Source organism: Wyeomyia smithii, chromosome 2 (assembly GCF_029784165.1).
Source record: "Wyeomyia smithii strain HCP4-BCI-WySm-NY-G18 chromosome 2, ASM2978416v1, whole genome shotgun sequence".
Lineage (NCBI taxonomy): Eukaryota > Metazoa > Arthropoda > Insecta > Diptera > Culicidae > Wyeomyia > Wyeomyia smithii.
The window spans coordinates 270,499,602-270,527,034 of NC_073695.1; the positions used below are offsets into that span (position 1 = coordinate 270,499,602).

Below are 27,433 nucleotides of genomic sequence, written 5' to 3' on the forward strand. Positions count from 1 at the left end.
AACACAGCATAACGTAAGAGGAACGAAGATCGACAAATCACAGCACGGGGCACCGAAACACAGAGGCAAACACTATACTATGTAACCTAAACAAAGGCGCAAAATAGAGAAAAAAAGTAAATGGCTGCACATTTATTTGTTTAAATTTATTTCGACGAAAGCGAAAGTAGCAAAGCATGGAAGACATTGATCACCATACTTATGAAATAAATGAAAAAAAAAACGTTACTAAAGCAGTTTTAAGCACGCGTACCACCTTGCGTGCGTTAAATCGGGGCTGGCAGGGGATCGTGGAAATGAAAAACATCTCATCTACTCGACGGCGGAGTAGGAAAGCTGCATTTTTCACATTGGGATCCGGTCATCGGAAGCTCACCGCTTGAGCGGGTCAGTGTAACACACGTTGGAGTCTTTTCTCGGTCAAAATTTTGTCACTACAGCAAACGAATTTGTTATGTTTGTCAATTTAAAGTCTCTGCTGTAATGTGAGATAACTACGTCAACTTCGGAGTTGTTGTTTTAAATCGCATGAGTATTAACTTTTGATAACAGAGAGAGCACGCGAAACGTAAGATGTATTATCACGTTCCGTAAGCAAACCCAGATGCTTATGTAAGGTACCGTTCCGCTAATTAGGCATGGCGGCAATCCGATTGATATTACAAAGGTTAAAAAAATAAAAATCACCTGAATAATAATAACAAGGCAGGCTTTAAGCCTGATATTTGTGGCTAGGTCCTGTCAACAAAAACATAACTGAGCATCAACTTTTTGCACCAAAACAACAACAGAACAATTCAAAACATTTCCACTCAGGGCGTCCAAAATATTGGTTCTTGATTGTTTCCCCCAAGCGGCTCGGAAGAGGCGCGTTAAATCAAAACATATTGTGTTGGTAGTCCAAAAAGAAACTGAATCATCTGCAGGATTTTTGGAAGCTCATGCTGGAATCTAGCGAAATGAGGTTATTATATAATCGGTTTCCGACCTTGTACAAAGTTACTTGGTATAACTAGAACTTAAATTTGAATGCTTAAACTAGCTAGGAATTTGACCGCAAAGGTGACGCTACGATGCCAATTTTTCTCTCATACAGGCTAGAGCATGGCGATCTTCAAAGAAGACACAAAATTTCTCTCCTTTCAAATTTCAGAGATCTGCTTACTTACTTATTGGTCCGTGTCCATTGTGAACGGTTACCCGCGATGGCTTTTACCTGTCACCAGGATAGTTTCTCGTCGACAGCCTGAATGTCGTTGGCTGAGCTGCGACGCCATGAACCACTGCGTATGCCTTTTCTGCGTTGTCATCGCGGATTTCACTTCCACCTACTCTCTCGAATTTCTGTCGCTATCGGCCGTTGATGACATCGACGATCGCTTTTAGAAGTTGAACGAACACCAGTAGAAGGGAGTCCTGGAATTCTTTGATCTGCTCCAATATAATGCAGAGTGTTGTGATGTGGTCTACACATGATTGGCCAGCACGGAATCCAACTTACTGCCGCCGGGAGTAACGTCGATCTTCTCCTGAATCCGATTAAGAACTACCTTACAGAGTGCTTTGAGAGTAATACAGACCAACGCGATGCCACGCCAGGTACCGTATTCAGCTAAGTTTTCTTTTTGGGGACTTTGACCAATATGCCCTGCATCCAGTCCACCGGAGAAGTTGCGGTTTCCCATATGTTACGCTGACAAAGATGGGATAGCTTTGAGCATCTCGGCTGAAATACAGTCTATCAGACGGCGCTTTGTTTTTGTTGTGGTTTGTTGGACTTCATACTTCTTTCATCCAGCGATGGCGCTTCGGAGTCGACGCATCGCTTAAGTTGCTCAGTACGATCAGTCAGTAGCTGACCGTGACCAGCTGTCTTTTAGTGGCATCATTGTATTCATTCTGGTACATCTAAGGCGACGAGGAAGATCGTACAACAAGCGGATATCACCATCGGCAGTGGCAGTTTCTCGTTTCTCAGTCAGGGAGTTATTCCAGGCTCTTTTGTCTCATCTAGAAGCGCGTTTAACAGCTCCTTCCAGTTCAACATATCGTTGACGGGTACTTAGCTACTCTGATGCGCCGGCTGCCGGCTCTGTCCGCCTGCCGATCGTCCTCCAATTTTCATCTGAAATTCACTCCCTCCGCTGGCTGCGCACTTTGCCGAGAGTTTCATCACATGTCGCGGTGAAGGCGTTCTTGATGGCTGTCCATTGCTCTTTGATGGTTCTACTAGGCTCGGGATTCAAGTTGTTCGGATACAATGTCGATGCTGAGCTTGTTGCGTTTATCAAAACCCGACCATCGCGGGAAACCCGCGTTATCTTAGGTGCTGGTTTATGGGGAGGAAGCGATCCACAAATGACCATGATGTTATTACCACAAAACTCTGTGAACAACTCTCCGTTTTCGCTCATATCTTCTATGCCATGGCGTCCCATGACGCGTCGTTTGAGCCAATCTTCGCGTTGAAGTCGTCCAAGTGGATTTGAATGTCTCCCTTCGGAATTTTCTCAACCACACTGTTCAGCTGGCTGTAGAAACTCTCTTTCTCCTGCAGGTCGGCAGCATCTGTTGGCGCATAGCACTGGATTGCAGTACCTGAGCTTTCTGACTCGTGTTCTAAATAGAGCAGTTCCACAAAAATGTGCCAGTTTTAATTTTTTTTTTTAAATTCTCATGTTTGACTTGGCTGGAACTTTGCATAGATGTTTCTATAGGCAAAAGATGCCATGCACAACTGATTTAATTTTTTTGAACACGACTCTTTTTTGAGAAGCTATTCAAAAATCCTATTTTGGGATTGTATTAATCTGAGAGTATTGATGATTACAAATATTTTTAGAGCCAAAACGGTTTGTTTGATCGATGTGATGTGACTTCTTCGGTAAAGCTGTAGATAATATTTTTTTCTTTCTGAAAATAAGTTAAAAGAAAACTCAAAACCTAATTATTTAAAAAAGCTCATTTTTCAAAATCTGTTTTTTTTAATAAAAACTACAAAAAATTACCTAAACATGAAACCCGTCCGATCAAGGAGAAATCAAGAAAAATCACATACATTGCCTTATATGTATATCTACACTTTATAACTTGAGATGTTTTCAGGTTGCTCAAAGGTGATTTATAAAAAAAAAATACTCTTACAAACTACAAAATCACTGTTTTGCACTTTTGCAATTCTGTTCGATTCCCACATTCTTCCACTTTTTTTTTTATTTCTGTAGAGTTATTTTTGAATATTTTACACGGTTTGGTTCAGCATCGCATTCAGTTATTTTTTTCTCCATATTAAAAAAAAAGCCTTTAAAACACGTACAAAAAAAATTCAGTCAGAAACTGAAATTTTTACTGAAAAATGGGATTCATGATGAAAGTTTACATAAAAAAGAGATCCTTGATATATTATCGGGGACCATTTTGATGGAAAACTAAGCATTTTTACAAATATGTCAAATTATTTGTTTGTTTTGGGAGATAGAAAATAACAATGTTTAGAGAAAAATGCATTTTTGGATGGCTGATAACTTAGTAGAAGGTATAAAAATTCCGAAAAATCTGGGAAAAAAGTTAAAACGAAAATTGTGTTAGTGTCTTCTTATAGAAAACTTTATGTTGCTTGTAATATGTAAGAGATAGAAACATGATGTCTCCGGTAAAGTTTATTGGTTTGAGTTAACCTAAAATTTTGTCGAAACCACTTTTCGTTTATCTCAAACTCATTAAAACATAAATTTTCTATCTCACTCATTGGTGAATTACCCATCATTCTACATTGAAAAGACATTTTTGAATATCCTGAAACTACTTCGAACATACGTTATGGCTAAACCAACATATGAATCACTATTTAGGTAATTAATCGCACAAACGGCAAAGTAAAACATAGTGCAATGGAGATATTGAGCTTTAGTGACATTTTTGTACAAATGCTTAGTTCTCCATCATATATAAAAATCCCGCTTTCCAGTAAAAATTTCAGTTCCCGACTGATATTTTGTATGGGTATGTATGGTATGGGTTTTATCTTGAAATTATGGAAAAACTTTTTTGCGATGTTTAATGGGTTCTGAGTCAAATGATTGAATGCAATGCTAAACCCAATCATGTAAAATATTTAAAATTAACCCTAAAATTATAAAAAAACATATGGAAAAATGTGGAAATTGAACAGGATTGCAAAAAATGCAAACACTGGTTTCGTAGCTTAAAAAAGTCATTTTTTCATAAATTTTGGGCAACCTGAAAACATTTTAGGTTCTAAAGTGTAGATATGCATGTTCAGGCAATGTATGTGATTTTTTTGAGGATGCGAAAAATGAACACAGGCTGAGGGTGTGATTTAGACTTAGAAAAAAATTCTCTCGTCCAGTTTTTTCGCCTCCTCGAAAAATTCACATACATTGCCTACTTTATATATTTAATATGTAAGTCATAGAACAAATAAAAGTAATTAGCTCATGAAGTAACCTGTTTAGAAAACATTTGTTTAAAAAGTCGAAATGTACTACAAAAATACTATAAATTACATTATCTTTCAATTTAGGGTTAAGCACCTTGACTTTTGCGACATTGATTTTTTTGGAACTGACGAAAAATTGAGCATCAGAAAAAAGCCGTCTAGTCTAGTCTACACTAACACAGCCAGTACTTGAAAGGATCCTGGAAAATGATATCCATTATTTTTTAACAAATGATTTCCATACATTATATAATAAATATATATAATAAAATATAATCTAAGAACGTGGACAATCCGTGCCAACCAATCCGTATGTAAGAAGCAATATGATTCCTTGGAAGTGACAAAGCTAAGAAAGTACATTCCTTTGTTGACTAATCTTCTGTGATGTAACTAAGACATTGAGGAACGCTCTCACCTATGTCATCTGGATCAAATTGGCAATACTTTAAGCTATTGCCTGTTACCCGGTCAAAAGAGGCTATATATTTGCTGCTATGTTCAATGCAAGAAAAACCGTCGTCTTTTCTTCATATTTTTTCCTCCACTTGCCTCTGTAACTCTAGGAATTATGCCAGGTCTTGACGTCCAGTTTCTAGTAGATTTTTTTACTTTTGGTCTCTACATCTTCAAATACAGAACAAATTGACATCACAGCAAAACACCGTAGCACAACTATCGAAAAAATGTAAACAAAACTATACGTTATGCAATTAAACAACATTGCGTGAAAAAGTTCCGACTTTTCCCGGTCACGGCTTACTGCGATTTTTCAAAAATATTAAAGCGCCTCGTAAAGGTAAAAATTTTATGCCGAAAACATCCCTCAAATCCAGAACAAGTCGAAAAAAAATAATCTTGAATATAATTTTAAGTGACTAAAAACATCTTAAGAGAAAAAATCTAAAAACCATAACATAATAAATGTATACCTAAACGTTACATTAGTGCTAGTTACTCGAACAGAAGATACGAAGAAGAATCAATAAAGGTTCCTCGCCGCAAAGTGCCAAAGGTTCTCGTTGAAGTCTCCCACATACAGGCGAATAAAATTGATTTGATCAGAGTACTTTTAACTCGTGCCATTTGAGGAGAAATCAGTTGCTATCTAAAAAAAATTCTTCAACTATTTTTTTGTGGTTCCAAATCAAAAGAGAACAGAGGTCTTTTAATTTGGATGAAACGAGAAAAACCTCGTAATGGAATTGCGATTTTTTTCATTCATTCTTTCAATTTTTGAAACACTTTTTTAGATCTCAATCAACGCATTCAACTATTTTCGAAGAATCCTAGTAGTAGACAAAAAACCGTTTCCGTGTCTTGGTTTTGTTGTTTGTAATCACATTTATTAGTATATTTTCTACTAACATTTTAACACCTGAATCAAATAATCAAAACACCTTTTATTTAAGCTGTCGACTTGTTTATTCCTTAATCCATTACAACACTAGTGCATGTTTTTTTTGCTTTTCTTCTCTCTATCTCTCTTATGTTTTCGCAGCTTCCGGGTTTGTACCTTCCTGCCCATTACCACAATTTTCGACTGACTCACTGCTTCGCTTCAGCATATTTCTATACTTTAAATCCCTTCTTTTTTTTTGTTACTTTTGCCTTGGCAGACAATCGTGAGTACCACCATCTCCGGGCTTGGCTTAGATCTATGCAGCTGACTGGCGAATGTGGGCAGTGTAACTTATGCACCATTTAAACAGTATTTTGGAAAAAAAATGTGGTAATGTGTAATTCATTGTCTATTCGGTAAAACGTGTTGCTTATATTTTCGACTTTTGGAGAAAATTTTTCTGTGAAGACATGTGACAAAAGTTAATTGGACGTATCAAAGCTTTTTGTTGGTTTCTCCACCAGGGTAATCTAGATCGCCAATAGTTTCTGCCTACACACATCCATACTATCTTTTTAGTAATTATTTCCCCGCGTTGCTAGCCACAATTTACAGTTCCCCCTCTAATTCCCGTATTCTAAAACCGACCCATCACTACTACAGCGCACGTGTTCTAGTTGTTCTTACTCATTGCTTCGGCTATAATGCTCGTCAAGCCAGTATCTTAATCAAAGAATAAAACCGTTTTATCTAGATTGATCATTTGATTCGCGAACTCTACAGCGTTATCCTTTTTTTGTGTGTTGTGTGTGTTAGCAGCAACGTTTTTATGGTTTACATTCTTTCCTCTTTTGTTTGTAATTTACTCATTTTAATCTTAATGATTTCTCATCTAGTTTTTTTTTGTTTTTATTATTATTCTCAGGAAAAGCGCTTATAAACGGATTAAATAATTTAGATTCCTATATAAAAAATCAAACTGAAAAACTTCATCTCACCTAAAAATATGCTTTATTATATTTTCTTTTTTTTTTTGTATCGTCGATAAAGGTAGTGTCATAGCTTTCATTTTTCTCCAATTTGAATACCTACAAACATTAGGGCGTAAATAAAATACGTACTATGGGAGTTTAACAATAAAACTAAAAATATCAACAGAAGAGTGTGGCTTCCCGATGCAGTTCCACAAACTAGTAGGTCCATTTATGAAAAAATTCATCGAAGGTTGTGAAACTTGCCCGCGATTAACGGTCTATGAAGTGAATGCCTTCTACGGCTAAATAGCTATCCAGGAAAGAAAATGTGGCGCACTTAAGAGAGTTTTTCAACTAGTAGCAAACCAGTAATAAGTTACCTTAACAAATTAAAAGTAATTAAAATAGGAAAATTTTATGGATCGCTAGTCATAGATCAAGTTCTCTGTCTTCTGATTAGCTATCGTGTTTGCGTGGTGGTTGCGATTGATGGCGGCGATGGAGGTGGTTATAAGGAAAACTAGTTTATGGTTTATTCTTTTGTTTTGTCGTCGATAAACTTCTTACTATATATTTGTCGTTTTTTACTCTTTTGAATGGTGAATAACTTCCGTTTTTTTTTACTTGTTGCTTTGCTATGTTTTTTTCCTTATTACGTATAGCGCTACTGCGAAAACTGAAACAGAGTGGAAACCGATCACCCCGTAGAAAACGTGAAAGAGAAACACAAGACTTATCGAGACACTCTCCCCATTCTGAGTGTGTTAAAACTGTCTGCCTATTATTTATAACTATATATTCTATGGTTGCGACTTGCGGATGCGAAAATATATTTGTTGCTTCTTTAATCAGCTGCTATCGTATAAACTCTTTCGGTCACAACACAGGGTGACCTAGAAGGAATGATAGAAAACAAAATTAAAAACATTCAATCACTTCATTTTACAAAGTTAAGTTACTCAACAAAAACATCTAAAAATCAATTACTAGAGTCCTGTCGTTTAAAATCGAGCGTTTTGAACGCCATTGGTTTAATGTTTAGGAGAGAAAAATAACACATCGCCAGGCGATAGATACGCAGCATTTTCTTTATTTATAACACAAACGTTTCATAGTTTTCTGTTTTGCGACGTAACTGAATATCATTTCGATTCGGGAACATTTCTATCATTATTATATACCTACTATATGTTTCTCTTTCATATTTTTTGTATTTTTTCAGTTTTTTTATTATTTGTCCTCCTATCTGTCGTTTTTTATATTTTTTTCATTACTATATTTATTATTTTCTTTATCGCTATAATAGACTTGAGAAAAAGACAACATAAGTTAAAATTCTTCACATTATTCATAATATAGTTTTGTTGTTGCTGTTGTAATGGTAGCAGTGATAATAATTCATTTTTTAATAATAATAGATAATAATCTGGTTTTGCGATTTTTTGTTGTTTGTCGTTTATTTTAAAAAAGAACCATCAATTTTCTTGCAGCGTTTTTTTCTCTGTTATTGTTTTCTTCAGGTTCCAGATTCATAAAATACTTCACACCGTGTATCCCAAAACAAAAACAAATTTTCTCGTAGTGTGTTCCAATTATGTTAAGACCATATCTTATTTGCTTCGTCTGTTTGAACTTGATGCATTCGACAATCAAACGCGGAAGGATCATTCAGTGGGCCTTAATACCTCTGTCAACTGTCCATTGCTCTTTTGTTCAAACTTTTTTAAATTCGTCCTCCTATAAGTGAAACTGAACGAAAATAATCTGATTTATTTGGACTGATTGTTCTGAAGGAGAGGTGTGTCTATTTAAGCAAAACAAGTCATACACGACAATCATGCCTCTGTTTCTCTACATTTGTTTTTCTATCTCCTTATCAAGGCTCTCTCTTTTACCGTGTGGATTAAATCCAACATTTTAAGCGGTCTCAATTAGCGTTCGGCGATGGATCCGCTAGGCGGAATATAGTCTTACTAAGGACTCTTTGCTTTGCTCTTCACATGTGTTTCACTATTGTATGTTCTATTGCAATACGCTTCAAACATCGCAACCGAAACTAGGTGCGGATTCGTTACGATGTATTTCTAGTACTTGTCACATTATCACATTCAAAAAGATATTCTCTACTATGTAAGACTACTATTGGTAGGGGGATAACAGTGTGGTCACAATAGCATAGGGAAACTACGCTGTTATAAGATTGATATCTTCTTGTTAGAAGGCTACGAGATTTTAATAAAATTATATTAAATCATAGTGTTGAAGGTTTATTAAGCGAATAAATAAAATTATTATATTTTTCAAACTTTTTAATGATTTTCGTAAATCGTGTACAGTTTACAACTTACACCAATATCATCAAGTGCGACACCAGTTTGCAACGTAAGGTAGTTTTTTTGTGCTGTCTTTTCAATAAACAATTCTGTCAGAGTTTTTGGAACGATGTAGCAAAATTATTTAATTTTTACAGTCGTGGGATTTTCAGAGTAACTATAGAAATGCTTTCACCACATAAAACATTTTTTTTTAAATTCTCTTATGCATGGAAAAATAATGATATTCAATCAATCATTGATTGCATATGGATGCTACTTTTAAGGAACTTCACCATCAGTTTTAACAGAGCGTACGTGCGACATTACAATTTGCTTGAACAGACAGCATTGATCGTCCAATTAGTTTCGATGAAAAAAAATCTGACCAAATAACAGTGTGTTGTGTAGCCAATTGACTTTACAACGAAATACACAGTTCGATGTTTTAAGTATTCGCTCCTGAAATTAGCGGAAATCTGATTGTGCAGTTAGAAACCAAATGTTTACTCAATTCTTATTTTAGAACAGTTTTTCTTCTGACAGAGCTTCTCATTGCAATATTCCGATGGGACACGCAGAAAAGGTTAAGCTAACATAACATGAATTCCAGAACAACTAGCTCGGGTTTAGAGCTTGCATAACATGGTCGAAACCGAACAACTCAACAATAAACAACGAAACAAACCCAACCGGCGTCACATCTGCGACAAACTCCAGCGGATATGTGACCTTCGATCGAGCCGTTTCCGAATAACAAACAAAACTAAACAAATAACTGAAGCTTTCTCTGGGGTATGATTGTAGTCTATAGAAGATTCAATTGCTCGCTACATGCACTCGAGCATTGTATACTCGGATCGCACACTTTCTTAATACATTAGTTTTTTTTCGCTTATGAATTTCTCTTGTGTTTCATTTCATAATAGATCACAGCTGTTGGTCCCGATCCGAGCACGCCATTTGATTAGGGCACCTCTAGGAGGTTTGTCCCCCGGTCGGTCGACCAGACTATTAGTTTTTTTCTCCTGCTCTCTTAATCAATGCCAAGCATGATCCTCGAAACGCAATTATTTGTTATAGTCATACTAAGAAACTATAAATAGGGTAAAACAGGGTTCAGTTTCGCTGCTTGCTGCTAATCAATATTTTGAAGCATGTGAATTTAATCTGAAATTAAATACTATTTCTTCACATGGTCGTTTTATTTCCCTTTCCCTCTCTGAAGCCTGCTTTAATGTAACATTTAACAGTAATATATATTGATTTCACCGTCTTCCTCTAAATACATTATTCCGCGTATTTTGTTACCTATCTGCTCCTTATGTGTGTGTGTGGTTGTGTTTCTGTCTGTTTACTGTTTTGCTAAATCGAAATAACTTTTTTCAAAGAGGGAATCGTTTTACAGGATTATTTTTTTGCATTATTATCCGCTTATATTTATCTGGCGGAAGTGTTCTGTAGCAAAACAAATAAAAAAATTAATCTGACGTGCGCATGCTTGCTCTTGTTAGCTGTATTGGATTTGTTTATTTGTAATCTTTCTTCTGTTACATGCTGTGAGTTTCTGATTCGCTGAATTTAAATCACTTCTTGCTTTGTTTTGGGAATTGTTTTTGCTTTGTTCTGATTTCAACATTATCAGCCATTTCCAGCTGAGAATTTTGCTGCGTTCATTTCAACTTATTCCCGCCTATTCTCCGCTATATTATTTTTCGCGAAATCAATCCTTACGTGGCTCATTTATAGCGCAATATGTTTAATTGCATGTGTAGAAAACAGCCCTCATCAGTTTATAACCTAAAACGTGGCGTACACAAGTTGAAAGAGGGTTCGTGAAAAACGATTAAGTTTTAACTAAACTTAAAACCAAACGAAAGACCGATGTTAAATTTTGTGGCTATGTAAACTGTTTTCCTCCGAGCGATACGATGCAACAATAGTCAATCAAATGCAATATGTATAAACACAAAGAAAATGGGGATTTTGATAACTAAATCAATATATATTTCGTATTGTTAACAATCGTTATGTTATCGGAATAGAAAATCAGTAGTAATATGTTTTACAATTCGTACATCGATAAAGGAACATCTTTCTACACACGGTTTTATTCCACGGAAGGGTTGATTGGGCACTGAACCGATTGTTTCGTTTTAAGAGCTGCTTTAAATTTATCTGCGCCGTGTAGTCGTATTTTTTCTGTTTGACCGTATTAAATTTAATTTGTTAGATTTCCTTTCTTATTTAAATCTTATAACTGTGTTTTATATTCAGATTGAATCTGATCTTCTCTGTTTTTTTTTTCTACAACTCTATATGTATAATATATTTATACTCTTCATTCTTTTCTTTATAATTTAGCATATTATCCAATCTTTCTGAAGGAAACAAGTGAGAAAACAACGAATAAACATAACCAACTAAACTGGAAAATTGTCGTAAGAAACATAGTAGTATAGAAAAAAATAAACTGGAAACAGATAATCAGAACAAGCGGAAACGTAGCCAATAAGGATATAATTTCTGTCTCTCTCGTCACTAATTTACATGTTATTTGATGTTTGCTTCTGCAATGTGTTATCGGCAGTGATCGACGATGTGGTTGACTCGGACGTTTTCTTCATCTTTTCACAGTAATCGCTGAGAATGTCACGGAACCGTGACCAGCACTTTTCCGGAACAGTGATGGCGGTTCGGAAGTTGCTTTTCACCTCCGACACCCGCATGTAGATGCCCCGACTGTTTTGTCCGATATCGAAATAGAAGTTTTTATTATCGACACGCATATGACGCCCCTCTGGCAGTTCGCCCTTGAAGCCACCATCGTTGGTGCCGAACTCCTCGAGCAGATCAGTGAGCGCATCGCGAAACTCGATCATCCCTTGCGCTGGGATGGCGATCTGCGATCGAGGACCTCCACGGGTTATGGTCTGCGAAACGCGCAGAAACCGGCCCCGCACGTTCTCCTTCAGATCAAGATAGTACCGTCGGTTGTCCTTGATCATCATCTCTGACTTGAGTTTACCGTCTTCGGGCACATTGTCAGGATTCGGTGGTCCGAGTGACGCGTAATAGTCACTGAACGTCGATAGATGATCTCGGAATTCGGCTGCAGTGGACAAGGCTAGAAAAATTTGACTACGCCTGCCATCCGCACCAATTTCTGCGACTTTGATGAAACGACCGCGACGGTTTTGTTTCACATCCAGATAGAATCGTTTTGACTGGATCTGCAACATCTTAGTGGCCAGCTCTTGTTCGGTCTGCTGGCTTTGCTGCCCAGAGTCAAAATCACCACCACCACCGCCGTCCATCTTTTGCGAGTAGTCCTTCTGGGCTCCTTCGTGTCCACTGCCGGCGTCGGACATTTCAGAAGCACCGCCGAACCAACCGAGTGTCAGATTAAAATTTATTTTCTAAGCCGCTCTCTAACCGGGTGCCAAAAGAAAATGTTCTTACGCTAGGGATATCGAGAGTGCTACTGTCGCTGTATACACTCCCGCCGGGCTATCCTACCGAGTCGGAGTTGTTACGATGCTCAACAACAGAGTTGTTAGTCAACCGGTTGATCTGAAAGAGAACAAGAAACAATTGAATGTCGGTATACCAAAATAGTGTTTTCGTATTAGCGGTAGCGTAAAATTTTCTCAAGTTTGATGAAGTCCCTGTTTGACACACACTTCGCTATCAACTATTGAAATGAACAAGACATTTGTGGGAATAGCGCTTCAATCCTGCCGACTCTAACGATCCCAGCCAAAATTTTAAGATATGACCTGGACTGGCTTATTAGATCAACATGTTGAGGAACAAAGTTGCTAAAGTAAAACTGATGGGCGATGCATTGGCAATGATTGGATTTGACTTTTCTATGAAACAGTATGGGCTGCTCATGAAACGTTCTTTGATATTATGGATATGCACGCACGATTGTTCTGTGTTGTGAAACTTTTATCGTGCTTCACACGAATCAATTTTTTCAAGGGACTTCAAGATGCCTATAAACTACAATTACAGGGTGGCGAAGTTTTCAAAATCAAATTTCCTGATTTTCATTGATATTCCCTGAAATATAACATTAAATTCCCTGATAATTTTCAGCTTCAATGCTGTAAAAAATCAGTTTTCGGTTAAAGAATCGTTTGAAAAAGAATCTTGTTTCGGCCAAAAGTTTTTCCCTGAACATTTGTCAGTTTTCCCTTGAATTCCTTGACATTCCCTGATTTTCCAGGTTTTCGACACCCTGAATTAGATTGTGTTAAGACTATGACTATGAGACTATAACCGATGAAGCAGCCACTAATTGCTATTTTAACTTTCAGTAAGTTAGTTTACCATATCGATCCTTTTCCAATTTTACTATCATAACATAAACTCCATTTTGCTTCATGTAAAGCAATTATTGTCATTGAGTGAACAATGTAGACCTTCGTTCTGTTATAACATTCGAAAAACAACACTTCTACATTTCGATCAGGAGCAATCTAATCAGATTTACAAGTATGATCAGAAACAAACTGTATAGCATAACACAGCTCGGCCACAATTCGAAATAGTCATTCTGATTAGATTACTCCCGATCGAAATGTTGAATAAAAGTAATTACCATACGTTAAATTACAAGCTGGTCGTACTCGGCCAGGATTTTTTTTCTTTTTGAGTCACTGCTGTCGTAGTTGACTTGAACACGGTAAAACACGTTCTTCGGGATATTCGGTACCGATTGCACTCTACATTTGAAACTTTCACCATTCAAGGTTACGGTTCAGGTTTGTCTGATTTTCTCATCTACCAACCCATGCATGTATGATTGACCGTTATTAACCTCTCCAAAGACGTAACCCAATCATTGAACCTTGCATCGATTTTGTGTGTTTTGGCATACGAAAGAAGTGCATTCCCCATGATAATACATTTCCAGGTCAGATTTCAGAAATGTGAACAACCAGTTCATTTCACTGCACTTTTTTTTATACCATTTGCGACGAATCATAACACTACGATAAATTGTGTGAGTCCTATTTCTCTATCATTTGCTCAACTAATCAACTAGCTGCTCTACAATGCCCTTTGAAGATTCCTGTTACTTCTCGGCACAATTACCTGGCAACGCTGTCGTTAACCTGCTGTGACTCGACCGCTCTTCTTATTGATGATGCTCTGCTGTGATGGTTTCTCTCGCTCGCAATATTTCGAACAGATGTTTCACTCGCGTGCGTGAGTGCGTGAATTTTCAACCTTCTTCTGTCTAACATGCCACATATCGTTCTTTTTTTTCAGCATAAGATGACAAAAGGACCTTGTACACTTCTATAGTCCTATCTTTGTTGCTCAACTTTAGCCTTAATGTTGCGACTGATTAAAAATATGCTTTAGACCTTATATTATTAATTTTCTACTCACCACACGTTGTTGGCACCATCAAGCAGATTGAATACTACTTTGCTCCTTTTTCGTCCTCGCCTCAGCTGTTATTTCACACTCTCTCTTTCCGTCGGCCTCTTTGCTGGATCATGAGGAAAATCGATAACTCCACCGCTCAATGTCTCCTCATTACTCCACGCTACTTCTATCGGCTTACTTTATTGCTATTCCTTACGTACGGTCATTCGTGAATCATTTTAGTGCCGCTTTTGCAATTTGGATCAAATGAGATTCTGCTTATTTTCTGGATTTTTTTTTTTCAATCAATCACCTGCACTTCTACCACAGGCCAAAGTGTCTTTCTGTCAATGTTTTTATTACACAGTCAGGCAGATTGTGTATGCAAGATTGACGTATGGCGTTTTGCAGTCGACGTTATTGTTTCGTTGATAGTGTATGTTGACCGTAGGAATGTGCACACAATCACATGAAATGCGAATTTTAAATTTTCATTTAAAAATATTTCAATTATATTCGCAGATTTTCAGTCACGCACAAGCCATAAGCATACAGCAAACGATGATACATCCAGTCGATAAGAAGAAATAGATAAAAATAAACAAAAAAAATTGATTTTAGCAATTAATAATAGTATAAACTGACAAGTAGTATGTTAAATTATCACAAATATTCACTATAACTAGGCTTCTGTGGGTCTGTTGCAAAATTCTACACATTTCAGTTCCTTTCGATCAGATTACTCCTTCATGACAAAACTAATTCACTGGTCCAGCTTGATTCATGTTTTATTAATAAACTAAATCCATTTTGCTCACTCTTGGTATTCACTGTAACGCTGTTCTCAAGTGGCCGAAAAATAATCCTCCGGGTTCCAGCAGCTGCACATCCAAATCGATTCACCTTCTCGATGTGCCATGTAATTTTTTCACCCAATAGGCGAAAAAACAACGAGTTGTCTGGATCGAGACAAATTGAATGGCAGTTTTCGTAATCAGTGAGATAACATCCAGTGGGACACTATTGAACTGCTACCGATGCACAAAATATTCCTGGTGGGAACGTCTGGAAACGAGAAAAAGATCTTTTCTGAAGTTGGCAAAGTTCAATCATTTTTCCAACATTTTCTTTATTCCTGCCTCATTCCTTCAGTCGCGTACACTCAAAGATCACTCTTTCTCCTTTTCATACTCACTTTAAGCACTCACGCTAAAAGTATACTTGGCTGCGAATGGCTGCTGCTGCTATTTTTTTTTAAACTTCAGATCTCCCCAAAACCGTGTCTGATGTTCACACACACGACGTGCGAAATGTATGGCCGCTGCAATCAATTCTCCACTAAAGCGATGTGTATAAACATCAAGGTACATGCCAACAGTGTTGCCATTAATCGCATGAATTTTATCTTTAGTCATGCATAAAAATATTATTAACTTGAATAAGACTTAATAGTTTTCTACCTAAAACATGGGAATAGGTCTCTTTTACTTAAATAAATGAATAACTTTTTTTGATATATCATTGCGAAACTACGCGCGCTCTCTACCTGAAAGCTAGGAATAATTTCAGTTTGTATGGATCACCCGCAGTTTTTAGACTTCGAAATATAAGGCCGTATTACACAACCTCCGACGAGTAACTCGTTTCATTTGAAATACATGGTCGAGTCGAATCTATTCGACTTCTGTCATAGGGCCCATAACCTTTGTACATAGGTATCCTCTCTAGATGTCCCAGCTTGAGCTTGAAGTTTAAACTACCGCACATTGCTCCTGCGTAATGGATCTCAGATAGTGAAGTTGCACAAATAACCACACAGATGGCTATTTTAAATTAATTTTCCACCTTCAACGTACAACTTATGTTTTACAAGGGAAAGAAAAAAGGAAGTGTTACAACCGTTGTTGTAGACCGCTGAGTCTCTATGACTCTTTCGGGAAAGGAAGGCACTTTTTATCACCTTTGCATCTACACGCCTATTTACACGCCTCTACTGCTCTTTTTTACCGAGCCTCGTTCAGTTACCTTGCAAAGTATCGGCAATAATAACTACCTGGAGATATATCCATTCAACTCTGTTGTTTTTTTTTCTGGAATTAAGCGTGAGGAAAGGGTCAAGTAGAAGGACAGATGAAAATCTGAGAATAAACCCATGCGTAAAGTAAAAGTCTCTGACATTGAACGGTCTGATCCTACTAAGACTCGTACTCATAACCATTCGCTTGTCAAAACGGACTCTGTAGCCTTGAAACGAGGAGCTTCCCTTATCCTCTTGAAATGTGAACAGAAAAAAAACGGACAACGAAAAGAAAAAAAGATCAGTAGTATCTTTTTTGCAGGCAATAGATAAAAAAAAAAACAAAGCTAGTTATAAACCACATGTATTGCCTATAATCGCATATCAGGCCCATCTTCATTTTCATCAAGTTGAGAAAACAGCGCGTAAAGGTATTTTTCTTGCTTAAGTTATTTCAGCTGTTGTGCGTGGGTTAATTCCCATATTTTCGACATGATATAATGAGATAGACATTTATCATAACTTCTCTATAAGAACGACAAGAATAGTGAGACTAAAAACGGGTCTATAAGAAAACTTTGAATTTCAAATAATCGGAAGAAATAAAGCTTATAGTACCTTATAGTTTGAGCTTGAACGACCGCACATTTCGTAGTTGCTCCTTCTTGAGGTTGATCTAAGCTAGTGAAGTTAAAAAACTGTGGGCCACTGTCTCATTCGAATTGATATATTGGTTCCTGGTTCAGTAAAGGCCCAAACAGAATTGATACGTTTGCGTTGCGCTGACGTTAATTTGACAGAAAATACATGGGCTAACTGTCAAATTGCGGCAAACGCAGCCGCAACGTATCCAATGCGTTTAGACCTTCACTCCAGCGACTTTAGATTCACTCATTGTAAAGCCATCTGTAAAAATATGACTGATCCTGGACGAGTATCAGGACCTCCTACTTCCCACACGCTACGACTGGATTCAATCACTTTGAAGGGAACATTGAAATTGGTTCAAGAGTCCATCCAGCCTTCATTCATGGTTAATTGAACACCTTAGTTGGAAATCTTTGAGGATACGTAAATGTTCCTTAAGTTCTACGTTTACCACGTTTGAGCCTGAGAGCATCTTTTTCGGCTTCAAGTTGTACAAGGGTAGAAGGTATAAAAGAGCTTCCAAGGCTTTGGATGGTGCACTGACCATCGCTCCAGTTGTTGATAGGCATGCCTCTATCCTTTTCTAAGCTGATATTTGTATAGTTTTGAGCCACCACACTAGCAAAGCATATGTTTCTCTTTAATATCCCTAAAATCAAACATGTCATCCATCAATGATTATGATTCATTCATTGACCCATCTGAATTGTACTCTACGCACAAGCAATATGCCTGGTATGTTCCAAACTTAATCCAGAATGGACTCAAAAATAGAAATAAGCTTACACTACATTATTTACTTCCGACATTGAGCAGCGGTGGTGTTCTTATGCTTCACGCAAAACCGTATTAACTCCTTGCGCACTTTTAGATCTTTTGATAATTGATATCAGTGATGATCCAAGTCGGATCTTTTACTACACCCGTATTTGTACGCTTTGTATTTTATTTTAAATGCTAACTTGAAAATATTATAGATTATAACAGGTGACATCATAAAACAAAACATAAATCAAAACAACGAAACATGCTGTTCAGCAACATTGCCAGCAAGCCTGATGATAAATTTTAACGCACTCGGGGTTTTCAATTTCAACCAATCAGCGAGTGGTTCCCAAAGTGGATGCAAATCTATACCCAGTTGTCTCCCCTTAGCTTGAAACAACCACGCATATTTCAGAGTTGCTCCATGAAGGATCCAAGCTTGAGTTGCCCACAGAACCACGATGGCTATTCGGGATTAATTTACCGTTTTCATTCAATGTACAATACTGCCGCTATTCGCATAACAGTCCTATGTAGAAGTCCTGTTTTCTTATTTTTTGCGGAAATGGATCCATTTTAGCATGCTCTACAAGAGTAGTCATTAAAGTCGAGGTTGTGGGAATCAAACCTTACTTTTCTAATGGCTATTCTTGAAGAACATGCCAAAATGGACCCATTTTCGCAAACTTTACATAGGACTCGCAACTTTTACATAGGACTATTATGCGAATAGCGGCAGAATAGTGCTGCAGTAGCTTCCGCTGTGTAATGTGAAAGTGTTACAATCGTTGCCAGAGACCGAATTTACCCCTGCATCTCTCTACAACTGTTACGAAAGGTACTTCTCTGTCACCATGGTAAATGATGGTTTTTTATGCTTTTAGCCTTTCCTCGCTCTTCTTCGCCGAGCCTCATTAGTTACTCATGCCAAGAATCGGCAATTAAAATCGCTTGAACTGAATGAATTGAATGAAAGAAATCCTTGGGTGTTGGAATGAAAAAAATCCTTGGGCGAAGGGAAGGATCAAAACTTACTTATCACCCTTATCACAGATTATCTAAATAGGTACGAGAGCGGTAGCGAATAAGGAAAGTACAGACATTCTTTTCAACGATCGAGTGTTTCATTTAAACCTTCAGTTTTTTGTATTACGAATTACCGTATCTTTGTCCTATTGTGATTCGAACATTCAAAAACGTTAGGTTTGCTTATGAATGTTGCATAGACTACTCTGCTAAAAATATTCCAGTTTAAAACTGCATTATCAACTGATTGAAAATTACACCCAAGAGGCAAGGTAAGAATGCATAAAATATTGTCATAGTTATTGTTTTATAAAACAAAGATTGCATTTTTTATAGGATCAGATCATCACTTCACGTTGAGAACAACCAACAAATTTGAGAATGTTACAAAAAACGTAGTCATAGTTTTTTCCTACATCTAAAAACTGGCAACTTTAACACAACTACAAAGGCGGGTCACTCAATCTCTCAACTCTCGCATTCTGCTATTCGAATACTACGAGCGTATCGTACAATCTTCATTCCCAATACCATACCTCGTCTACTTGACGCTGTAGATTACTTCCACTAAGCAACCAATCAGCCAACTGAGAGCCAGAAAGCGAAAAAAAAAACTTTTTTCGTCCAATTTCATAACTTTCACGGTTTGACACTTACCAGCTTTCAAACCACACATTCCAATATTCCGCTTGTTCGCAGTTGTCAACGCCGTAAACCACAAACTTCCACTTTGCTCACAACATCGCTACGATTATCGAAACTGTACTCACAAGAAATTGTAAATTTTAACCACTATGGGAGCACAACGCAACTTTTTCCTCTGCTTCGATTCAATCGGACGAACACCAAGCTTCAACCTTCTTCCGAACTTGACACCGTAGACGAGAGTGAGCAGCAAGCAGCAAACCAGCAGGCGGCAGTCGCAGTAGCAAAATATGAGTGCCTTTTGTCCAAAATATACGATAATGTTGATATGGCGCACCACACACACACGCGCACACATCGCCAGCCTGTGATAGCTGTCAGAGAATCTACAAACAGTTGCACGTCGTTAGTTGGGTAAAATGAAAACTTATAGCGAATTTCTTTATTCCACTGCGTCAGGGCAAACCTGCCGAGGAATAAAGCAACGCCATCGCGATTTACGACGCAAGTAAGAAATAGATACCAGATAATTGTTTACGAATTAAGCACGTGCGGTGGTGGGTTGACGCTGACAAATTTTATAGTGCGTTTCGGGCAGCACGGCAGGTCAATATTGGGTCAAAATCGAGCGAATAAAGAAGGGTTTTGACAGCAGTTAGGTTGCTTCCAGGTCAAAACGAGATAAGCTGGTGGAATAAAGAAATTCAGTATTAGTGTCCACATCCAAAACAACAGTAATCAGTACGCTTTTGATATTAACTGAGTAAAAAACGGTAAACGGTTTTAGAGACAACTGGGATGGCGACTACACTATTTTTAGGCCATTATTCTAAATACATACAATAATCAAAAACCACTACGCGTTATTTTAGTTTGCGAATGTAAAGCCATGGTTATACTGGGGCGGCGCGGCGCGAACTGCGTCGAAACAGTTCAGAATCTGTTTTGACGCGCGTCAGTTTTCACTGCTGATTTTATTCCTCACCGTGAGAAAAGAAGCAGTTCGCGCCGTGCCACATTCAGCATAGTAGGGCCTTTTTATGTTTTTAAATTGCCAGGCTTCTGAATTTGATTTATAAACTGAAACAATACCTACACATATTCTTTTTTTTTAGGAAACGTACAATTTCGACCTAATCTTGCGTTTAATTTAAATTAACGAAAAAATATATTCAGCTTTTTTAAAGCGAGCGAATGAAGTTGATTTACAAGCTTCCCAGCAAGCAATTTGGTTAAATAACAATTGATTTAGCTTCAGTTCAGTCAAAATCCACTTAATATAGCTTACCAAGCTGGAAATCAACAAAATTGTTTGCTGAGTTGATTTACCTCTAAAGCGTAGTGAAGAAAAGTAAGTGTTTACTCGCTGTTTAACGTAAAAAATAGCGATTAGTTTTATGGTTTCTATATTACACTGTTATAATGTTCTAAATTGTAGTGGAATTTCATCATATTTTTTTCTTTACAGAAGAACATTGTGTTATCAACCCTGGAAAGATTAATCTCGTTCTGGCGTTAAATTGATGCATACATTTTAAATCATTTAAAATGCAAGTTTTTGTTGATTGTTCAATAATTAATGATCATTACGGTGTTAATACATCAATACATAACAAATACCAGAATTCAGTTTTTTGAAAAATGAGAACGGATTTGCATTATTTGGAAAAAAAAGAGGGCAATGTCACTAAAACCGAGAAGTCAAATTGATGCAGACTATCTTTTTAGGGTTGAAAATGCGAACAATAGCGGTGAATTCATATCATATTTGTGAAGAATAGAAGTATAACACCCATGTTCAGGGAATAGAATTTTACAATCATTTTACAATGTATTTGCATATTGCTTCCATTTAAGTTCTCTACAAATATGCTTTAGTTTTAAGTTTGAATTATTACCAACTAAACCAGTTATAACTTGAGTTTGAAAAAATAACCCAACAAGCAATTTTGTTGATTTACAGATTTTTAAGCTATTATCAAGCGGGTTTCAGCTGAACTATAGCTTAAGAAGCCATCATTCAACAAAATTGTTTGTTGCGCAGCCATATGATTCACTGATCTTTACGAGACCAGCAACTTACCAATGCATTCCACAGTTGCAGGATTAAATCAGTTTAAGCCTATTATAGGTGATCTTGTATTGTATTGTAAATATATAACAGACACGAGTACTACCTACATGTCTATAGTATAGTCGATTGTGCGTACTAAAAGGCAACACCGGGTCATTGACCCAATAGCTCCGTCTCAATGCCAGTATGGTGTATGCGTGGACAAAATCGTCACTTTTTATGCTCTATTTTTGGAGAGAGGCAGCCAAAGACGGCCGTTCGCATACGATGTGTTCTCATTCCCCCCAGCAGAAGATTTGGGGTGGGTTCACTCACCAGTTTCGCAAACAAAGCATATAAACCAGGGCGTCTGGACACTCACGTGCGTATCCTTATCCTGCTAGCTGTGCGTACGGCGAAGAAAGTGTATGGGCTGGAATGTTCAACGAGAAAAGACGCCCCACCAAATTATCGGCTATACGCAGCAATGAAAACAAAGAATTTGAACATGCAAGTTGTGTAGAGTTTAGTGGGCCGGACGAAAGTAGATGTTGAATCAATCAGAATTTAAACATGATTAAATAAGGGAACGAATGTTTAATCCAAACATGAAGGAATGTCAGCTTTTCACATTGGCTCTCACAACTATCTCACCTAAATGAAGTTGTCGAGATAACTTTTTTTTTTTAAATACACTGAAGTGAGTTATTTCATTCTTTCATTTATTATGTATTATGAATTAATAGTCTTCATTGTTTGCAGCATTTCCATGTGGCTATACGTTATGACTGGGGATAGCTGAGATTTATTTTGAACTCATCTATATTATAGTACAAGTGAGATGATATTGTTTTTCTAATAAAAATGGAAAACTAAGGAGTACATAGTTAAAATCTGGATAGCAAATTTTCCACAAACTGTTCTCCTAAACACGTGCACGTTGGGCTGCCACATTTTTAAGGATTAATTTATTGTTTTTGTTAAAGATCATGTTGAGATTTGTTCATTGTAACTCCATGAGGAATACTGCTTACGCTCCCAGTATTATGTTTCATTTCACAAGTCGCTTTCAGCTATCAAAATGTATATTACACAAAAATTACGATCACCGTTGTACGCTTCACATTTTAGCTAATATGATTGCGAGAAATATCATAGTAGCATTTTGCGTACATCCTATGCAGCAATAGCTGCTATCTGAATCCGAATTTTGCACAGTAGTAAACAGTCAGGTGTTTATTTAGTACTTATTTATTCCGAACAGTCGTACCCCGTGGAACTGCGGTAGCTTAGGTATTAGAACCACAACCAATGAAATAAGGTTCCCAATAAAGTGATCGATGTCGTTCCGAGTATACAGGCAAGTTAGCAAAAAACTGAAATCAAAAAGAGGATTTTCATGACTGATAGGGAAATCAAACCCCGCATTTTCAGTTACAGTATTATTGGAGCCGCTGTGAGAAACTTTTTCGTCGTTGTAAACTGTTCACCATGATTGATTTGTTCCCAGTGCGTGTATTTTCGAGAATCTCCGGTATCTATGCTCATCCACGGAGCGCCCTTAATCGAATGCAAAAAGTAAAGATGAGCCTAAAAACATTCAGTTGGTTTTTGAGAAACAAAGTATCACCGGAGGAACCTATAAGTAATCTTACCAAATTATGCGTAATATTTGTGATAGTCCAAGCAAATGGAACGTCAATAAACGGCACCGCCAGAATTACTATATGGAAGATGGTAACGCCAAGAATGTAGGCCAGCCATAGACCTCGGGAATCCATCCACGAGCTGTTGGGATTTGGATCACCGTGACCACCGGCAATCATTGTGAAAATTTAAGCAAAACGCACTAAAATCACAACTGATGAGACGTTCTCGATGTTTTGGTTGACGTATCTTTGTTTTGATTGCACGACACGGCTGTTGAGCTGTTTTTCTGTATGTGTAAAACTCGTCTCACCACTACTCAAAATACGACTTTCTATATACGAGGTTTTCCAGCTTGTGTGGAAAATGGCAATGGGTTAGAATCAGAAATTTGTGGCATTTAATACTTGCCACGGGGAATTACTTTCGGTTTTACAGTTGTATGTAACAAAACCTCAATTAACAGCAGAGTTTATTGCTAGTGGAGGAACATCGTGTTACAAGATTTTTCGAAAGTTTGTTTTTTATTTTTCTTCAATGATATTATTTGATTAAATCTTGTTTAAATACATTACAATGTATGGCATACAGGAATACTAGCAAAAACAACTGCATATTTGAAATGATTTTGAAATGCAGCCGATGATTGAGATAAGATGTTTTAAAGTGTACTGATAAATATCTAGACAAAAGACATCGTCCAAATATAGAAAGATGAACAATCTTCTCGGGTTTTAATTGATTTTTTTCGGTGAGATTTAATAAAACAAACCACAATATAGTTTACGTTTCAGCTTACTATTTTTCAGCCATCCTCAGAAAAACAATTTTTTCGTGTGCATCACCGTGTGGATCCCTCTAAGTTAGAAGTTAGAGGGATCACGGTGATGCACACGAAAAAATATTTTTTCTGAGGATGGCTGAAAAATAGTAAGCTGAAACGTAAACTATATTGTTGTTTGTTTTATTAAATCTCACCGAAAAAAATCAATTAAAACCCGAGAAAATTAGATTTGCGGTGATTCGAATTCGAACAAAGATGAACAAACAAAAATCTTGTCACAAATTTTCCATACAAAATCTCATTATTTCAAAGCAAAATATTGATTGTTGGGCAGACTTGCGTAATGCCTTGATTGTTGTTCTGGTGTAACATATTGGAGAGACAATCATTGTATCACCCCTAGTGTACGTGCGGTGCGTGTGCAGCCCTGTCTGCTGCACACACTGTTGAGTCGTAAGCAGCGAGACTGTGTGAGTGGTCACTGCGAATGCGCGCAGAGTATAAGTAAAACTTTTTTTCTTCTGTAACAGACGCACTCTCGATGTAACAACATATCTTTAAATAAATTTCCTTTTTTGTTCGTTGAAATAATTATCTTCGACATTCTATTTCACTGTAATTCGAAGTCCAAGAGGTTATGGGCTCAGGTGACGCAAAAGTGAAATAGTTTTGTAGTGTTTTGAATATTTTTTTTTTTTCGACGCGAAGTGTTTGAGTGAAAATTTAAGACGGACAGTATAGTAGTGCAAGAAAACAAAATGGCGGATACGAAGGTTGCGGTTGAGAAACTGAATGACAATAATTTTGGAATCTGGAAGTTCAAAATGAAACTCCTGTTGACGCGGGAAAAGCTGTTGAAAGTGGTGACAGATCCGAAACCGGACAATGCAGATGCGAACTGGGTCTCGAATGACGAGAAGGCGCAGGCATTGATCGGATTGGCACTGGAAGATTCGCAACTAATACACGTCATGCAGCAGGAGACGTCGAAAGGAATGTGGGATGCCTTGAAAAAGTATCACGAACGGTCATCTCTATCCAGTAAGATCCATGTTGTGCGTCAGCTGGTATCGCAACGTATGCCGGAAGGTGGAAAAATGGCGGACCACCTGAAAATGATGACGGAGCTGCGCCTCCGGCTTACAGCGCTAGGCGAAGAGGTGAAAGATCATTGGTTCGTTGCTTTGATGCTTTCTAGTCTACCTTCTTCGTACGATGGTTTGATCATGGCGCTTGAGAGTCGGCCGGATGCCGATCTAACTGTTGATTTTGTGAAAGGGAAGCTGTTGGATGAAGGCCGGCGGCGTGACGAAAAGTCTGCTGAGGCGGATAGTGCTTTTGCAACGTCTTCGTTTAGTGGAAGGCAGAAGAAGGTGTTTAGCGAAAAACCAAAAGTGAAGAAAGAAAAAGAAAAAGTATGCTATTACTGTAAAAAGGAAGGACATTTTCGGCGTGATTGCCGAAAGTTGCTTCAAGATCGGCAAGAGAAGGGAAAAGCAAATGTGGCTGCCGAGTGTGAAGAATGTTTCGAAATGTGTCTGGCGACTGGAAGTGCCGGAGAAGCAAGTGTGTGGTATCTTGACTCTGGTGCTACATCCCACATGACCAACGATGCATCTTTACTTGGAGAACTCGACGGATCCAAAAGTGCTACCATCTGCTTGGCCGACGGCAAACAAATTAAATCGGCTGGTGCTGGTTCTGGTAACATTGTCTGTGTTAACGGTGAAGGTGCTAAAGTGAACGTGAAATTGGAAAACGTTTTTCACGTTCCATCGCTCGCAAGCAATTTGCTCTCGGTGAGTAGAATTGCAGACCTGGGACTCAGTGTGCTATTTGAAAAATCGGTGTGCAAAGTGCTCAAGGGAAACGAAGTGGTTTTGGTCGGTCAACGAAAGGGTGGTCTGTACCATTTGAAGCAGTTTCCGGACAGAGCCCTGCTGGCTTTAGAGGAGCATGGTGGTTCGTGTGAGCATCTGTGGCATCGTCGCTTGGGCCACCGGGATTCGAAAGCTGTAATGAAAATAGTGCGTGAGAATCTGGGCCACGGCTTGAAGGTTGGTCAGTGCAATGTGAAATCGGTGTGTGGGCCATGCTGCGAGGGGAAGATGAGCCGAGACTCGTTTCCCAAGGCTTCGAAGAGTCGAGCTAGTGAAGTTGGTGACCTTGTGCACAGTGATTTAGGAGGGCCAATGGAAGTGGCAACACCGAGTGGAAATCGGTTTTATATAATTCTTGTGGACGATTACAGTCGCTATTCGGTTATTTATTTGCTCAAGCAGAAGTCGGAAGCGGAAGTAAAAATCCGTGAATACTGCAATTTGATGAAAAATCAGTTTGGACGTTACCCCAAGTGCATCAGGTCGGATGGGGGTAGCGAGTATTCTGGAAGTGGCTTGAACAAGTTTTTCGTTGACAATGGCATCGTTCAGCAAATGTCGGCTCCCTATTCACCGCAGCAAAATGGAGTGGCAGAACGAAAGAACCGATATCTGAAGGAAATGATGCGCTGTATGCTGTCTGAATCTGGTTTGGAGAAGAAATTTTGGGGCGAGGCGATCAACACGGCAAATTATTTGCAGAATCGCTGCCCATCGTCGGCGGTTGACTGTACTCCGTACGAAAAGTGGAACCGGAAGAAACCTTCGTACAGTCACCTGAAGATATTCGGAAGTGAGGCATATGTGCATGTTCCGAAGGAGAAGAGGCGGGCTCTTGATATGAAGTCCGAAAAGTTGATTTTTGTCGGTTACGCGGTGGGACGAAAAGCATATCGATTTCTCAACGTTCAGACCGGTCGAATTACGATCAGCAGAGATGCAAAATTTCTTGAGCTGTGTAGTGTGAAAGAAGCCGTTCGTACTGTACCCGTAATCGACCGTCCAGTGACAAGAGAATTTTTTGACGTTCCGCTAGTAAGACATTCGGAAGATTCGGACCATGAAGAGAATCCTAATGGACATTCAGAAGCGTTTTCCGAGGAAGGCTCCAAAGCTGGTTCCGTGGTTAACAGTGATGAAGGAAATTTAGATTCGACTATGTATGGCAGCTTTTCCAGTGGTGCATCTTCGTTTCATGGTTTTCCGCTGGACGAAATCGCTAGACGTTCGACACGCAAATCGAAGGGCGTTCCACCAAGAAGGCTGATTGAGGAGATTTTTTCAGCTGAAACTCCCGAGGAGGAAATAGAACCAAGAAATTTGAAGGAAGCGTTGAGCTGCGATAGGAAAGAAAAATGGAAAGCAGCTATGTTAGACGAATTAAAATCTCATATGGAAAACGGAACGTGGGAACTGGTGAATTTACCTGAGGGACGCAAGCCTGTCGGTTGCCGCTGGGTTTTCAAGTTGAAACGAAACGCAGCTGGTGAGGTGAC

The 27,433-nt window shown here is 38.1% G+C and overlaps 2 protein-coding genes across 7 annotated transcripts; both read right to left on the reverse strand.

The window, feature by feature from the left end:
- Positions 1-5,777: 5,777 nt before the first annotated feature.
- LOC129725949 (transcriptional activator protein Pur-beta) lies at positions 5,778-19,829 on the reverse strand. 6 transcript variants are annotated; one of them, XM_055682405.1, is made up of 5 exons: positions 19,586-19,829; positions 15,291-15,537; positions 14,494-14,816; positions 14,194-14,432; positions 5,778-12,660 (listed from the first exon to the last, which is right to left on the reverse strand). In XM_055682405.1, the coding sequence occupies exon 5, from the start codon at positions 12,456-12,458 to the stop codon at positions 11,634-11,636; it is 825 nt and encodes a 274-aa protein (XP_055538380.1). In that variant the 5' UTR covers positions 12,459-12,660; positions 14,194-14,432; positions 14,494-14,816; positions 15,291-15,537; positions 19,586-19,829; the 3' UTR covers positions 5,778-11,633. The 6 variants fall into 6 exon arrangements, with proteins under 6 accessions (XP_055538380.1, XP_055538382.1, XP_055538379.1 ...); XM_055682407.1 differs by lacking the exon at positions 14,194-14,432 and adding an exon at positions 19,465-19,515; XM_055682404.1 differs by lacking the exon at positions 14,194-14,432 and having other exon boundaries at positions 19,586-19,828.
- A 2,498-nt stretch (positions 19,830-22,327) lies between these two features.
- LOC129722286 (ORM1-like protein) lies at positions 22,328-23,541 on the reverse strand. The gene is made up of 3 exons (XM_055675613.1): positions 23,282-23,541; positions 23,065-23,216; positions 22,328-23,002 (listed from the first exon to the last, which is right to left on the reverse strand). The coding sequence occupies exons 1-3, from the start codon at positions 23,450-23,452 to the stop codon at positions 22,867-22,869; spliced, it is 459 nt and encodes a 152-aa protein (XP_055531588.1). The 5' UTR covers positions 23,453-23,541; the 3' UTR covers positions 22,328-22,866.
- Positions 23,542-27,433: the final 3,892 nt, after the last annotated feature.

What these genes read in the sequence shown, in the direction of transcription:
- LOC129725949 (XM_055682409.1), bottom strand. Translation starts at nt 12,458, where the DNA reads ATGTCCGACGCCGGCAGTGGACACGAAGGAGCCCAGAAGGACTACTCG.
- LOC129722286 (XM_055675613.1), bottom strand. Translation starts at nt 23,452, where the DNA reads ATGATTGCCGGTGGTCACGGTGATCCAAATCCCAACAGCTCGTGGATG. An exon ending in CAAATATTACGCATAATTTG is followed by an intron (nt 23,217 to 23,281) that starts GTAAGATTACTT and finishes GAATGTTTTTAG; the next exon opens with GCTCATCTTTACTTTTTGCA. An exon ending in ACAGCGGCTCCAATAATACT is followed by an intron (nt 23,003 to 23,064) that starts GTAACTGAAAAT and finishes TTTTGATTTCAG; the next exon opens with TTTTTTGCTAACTTGCCTGT.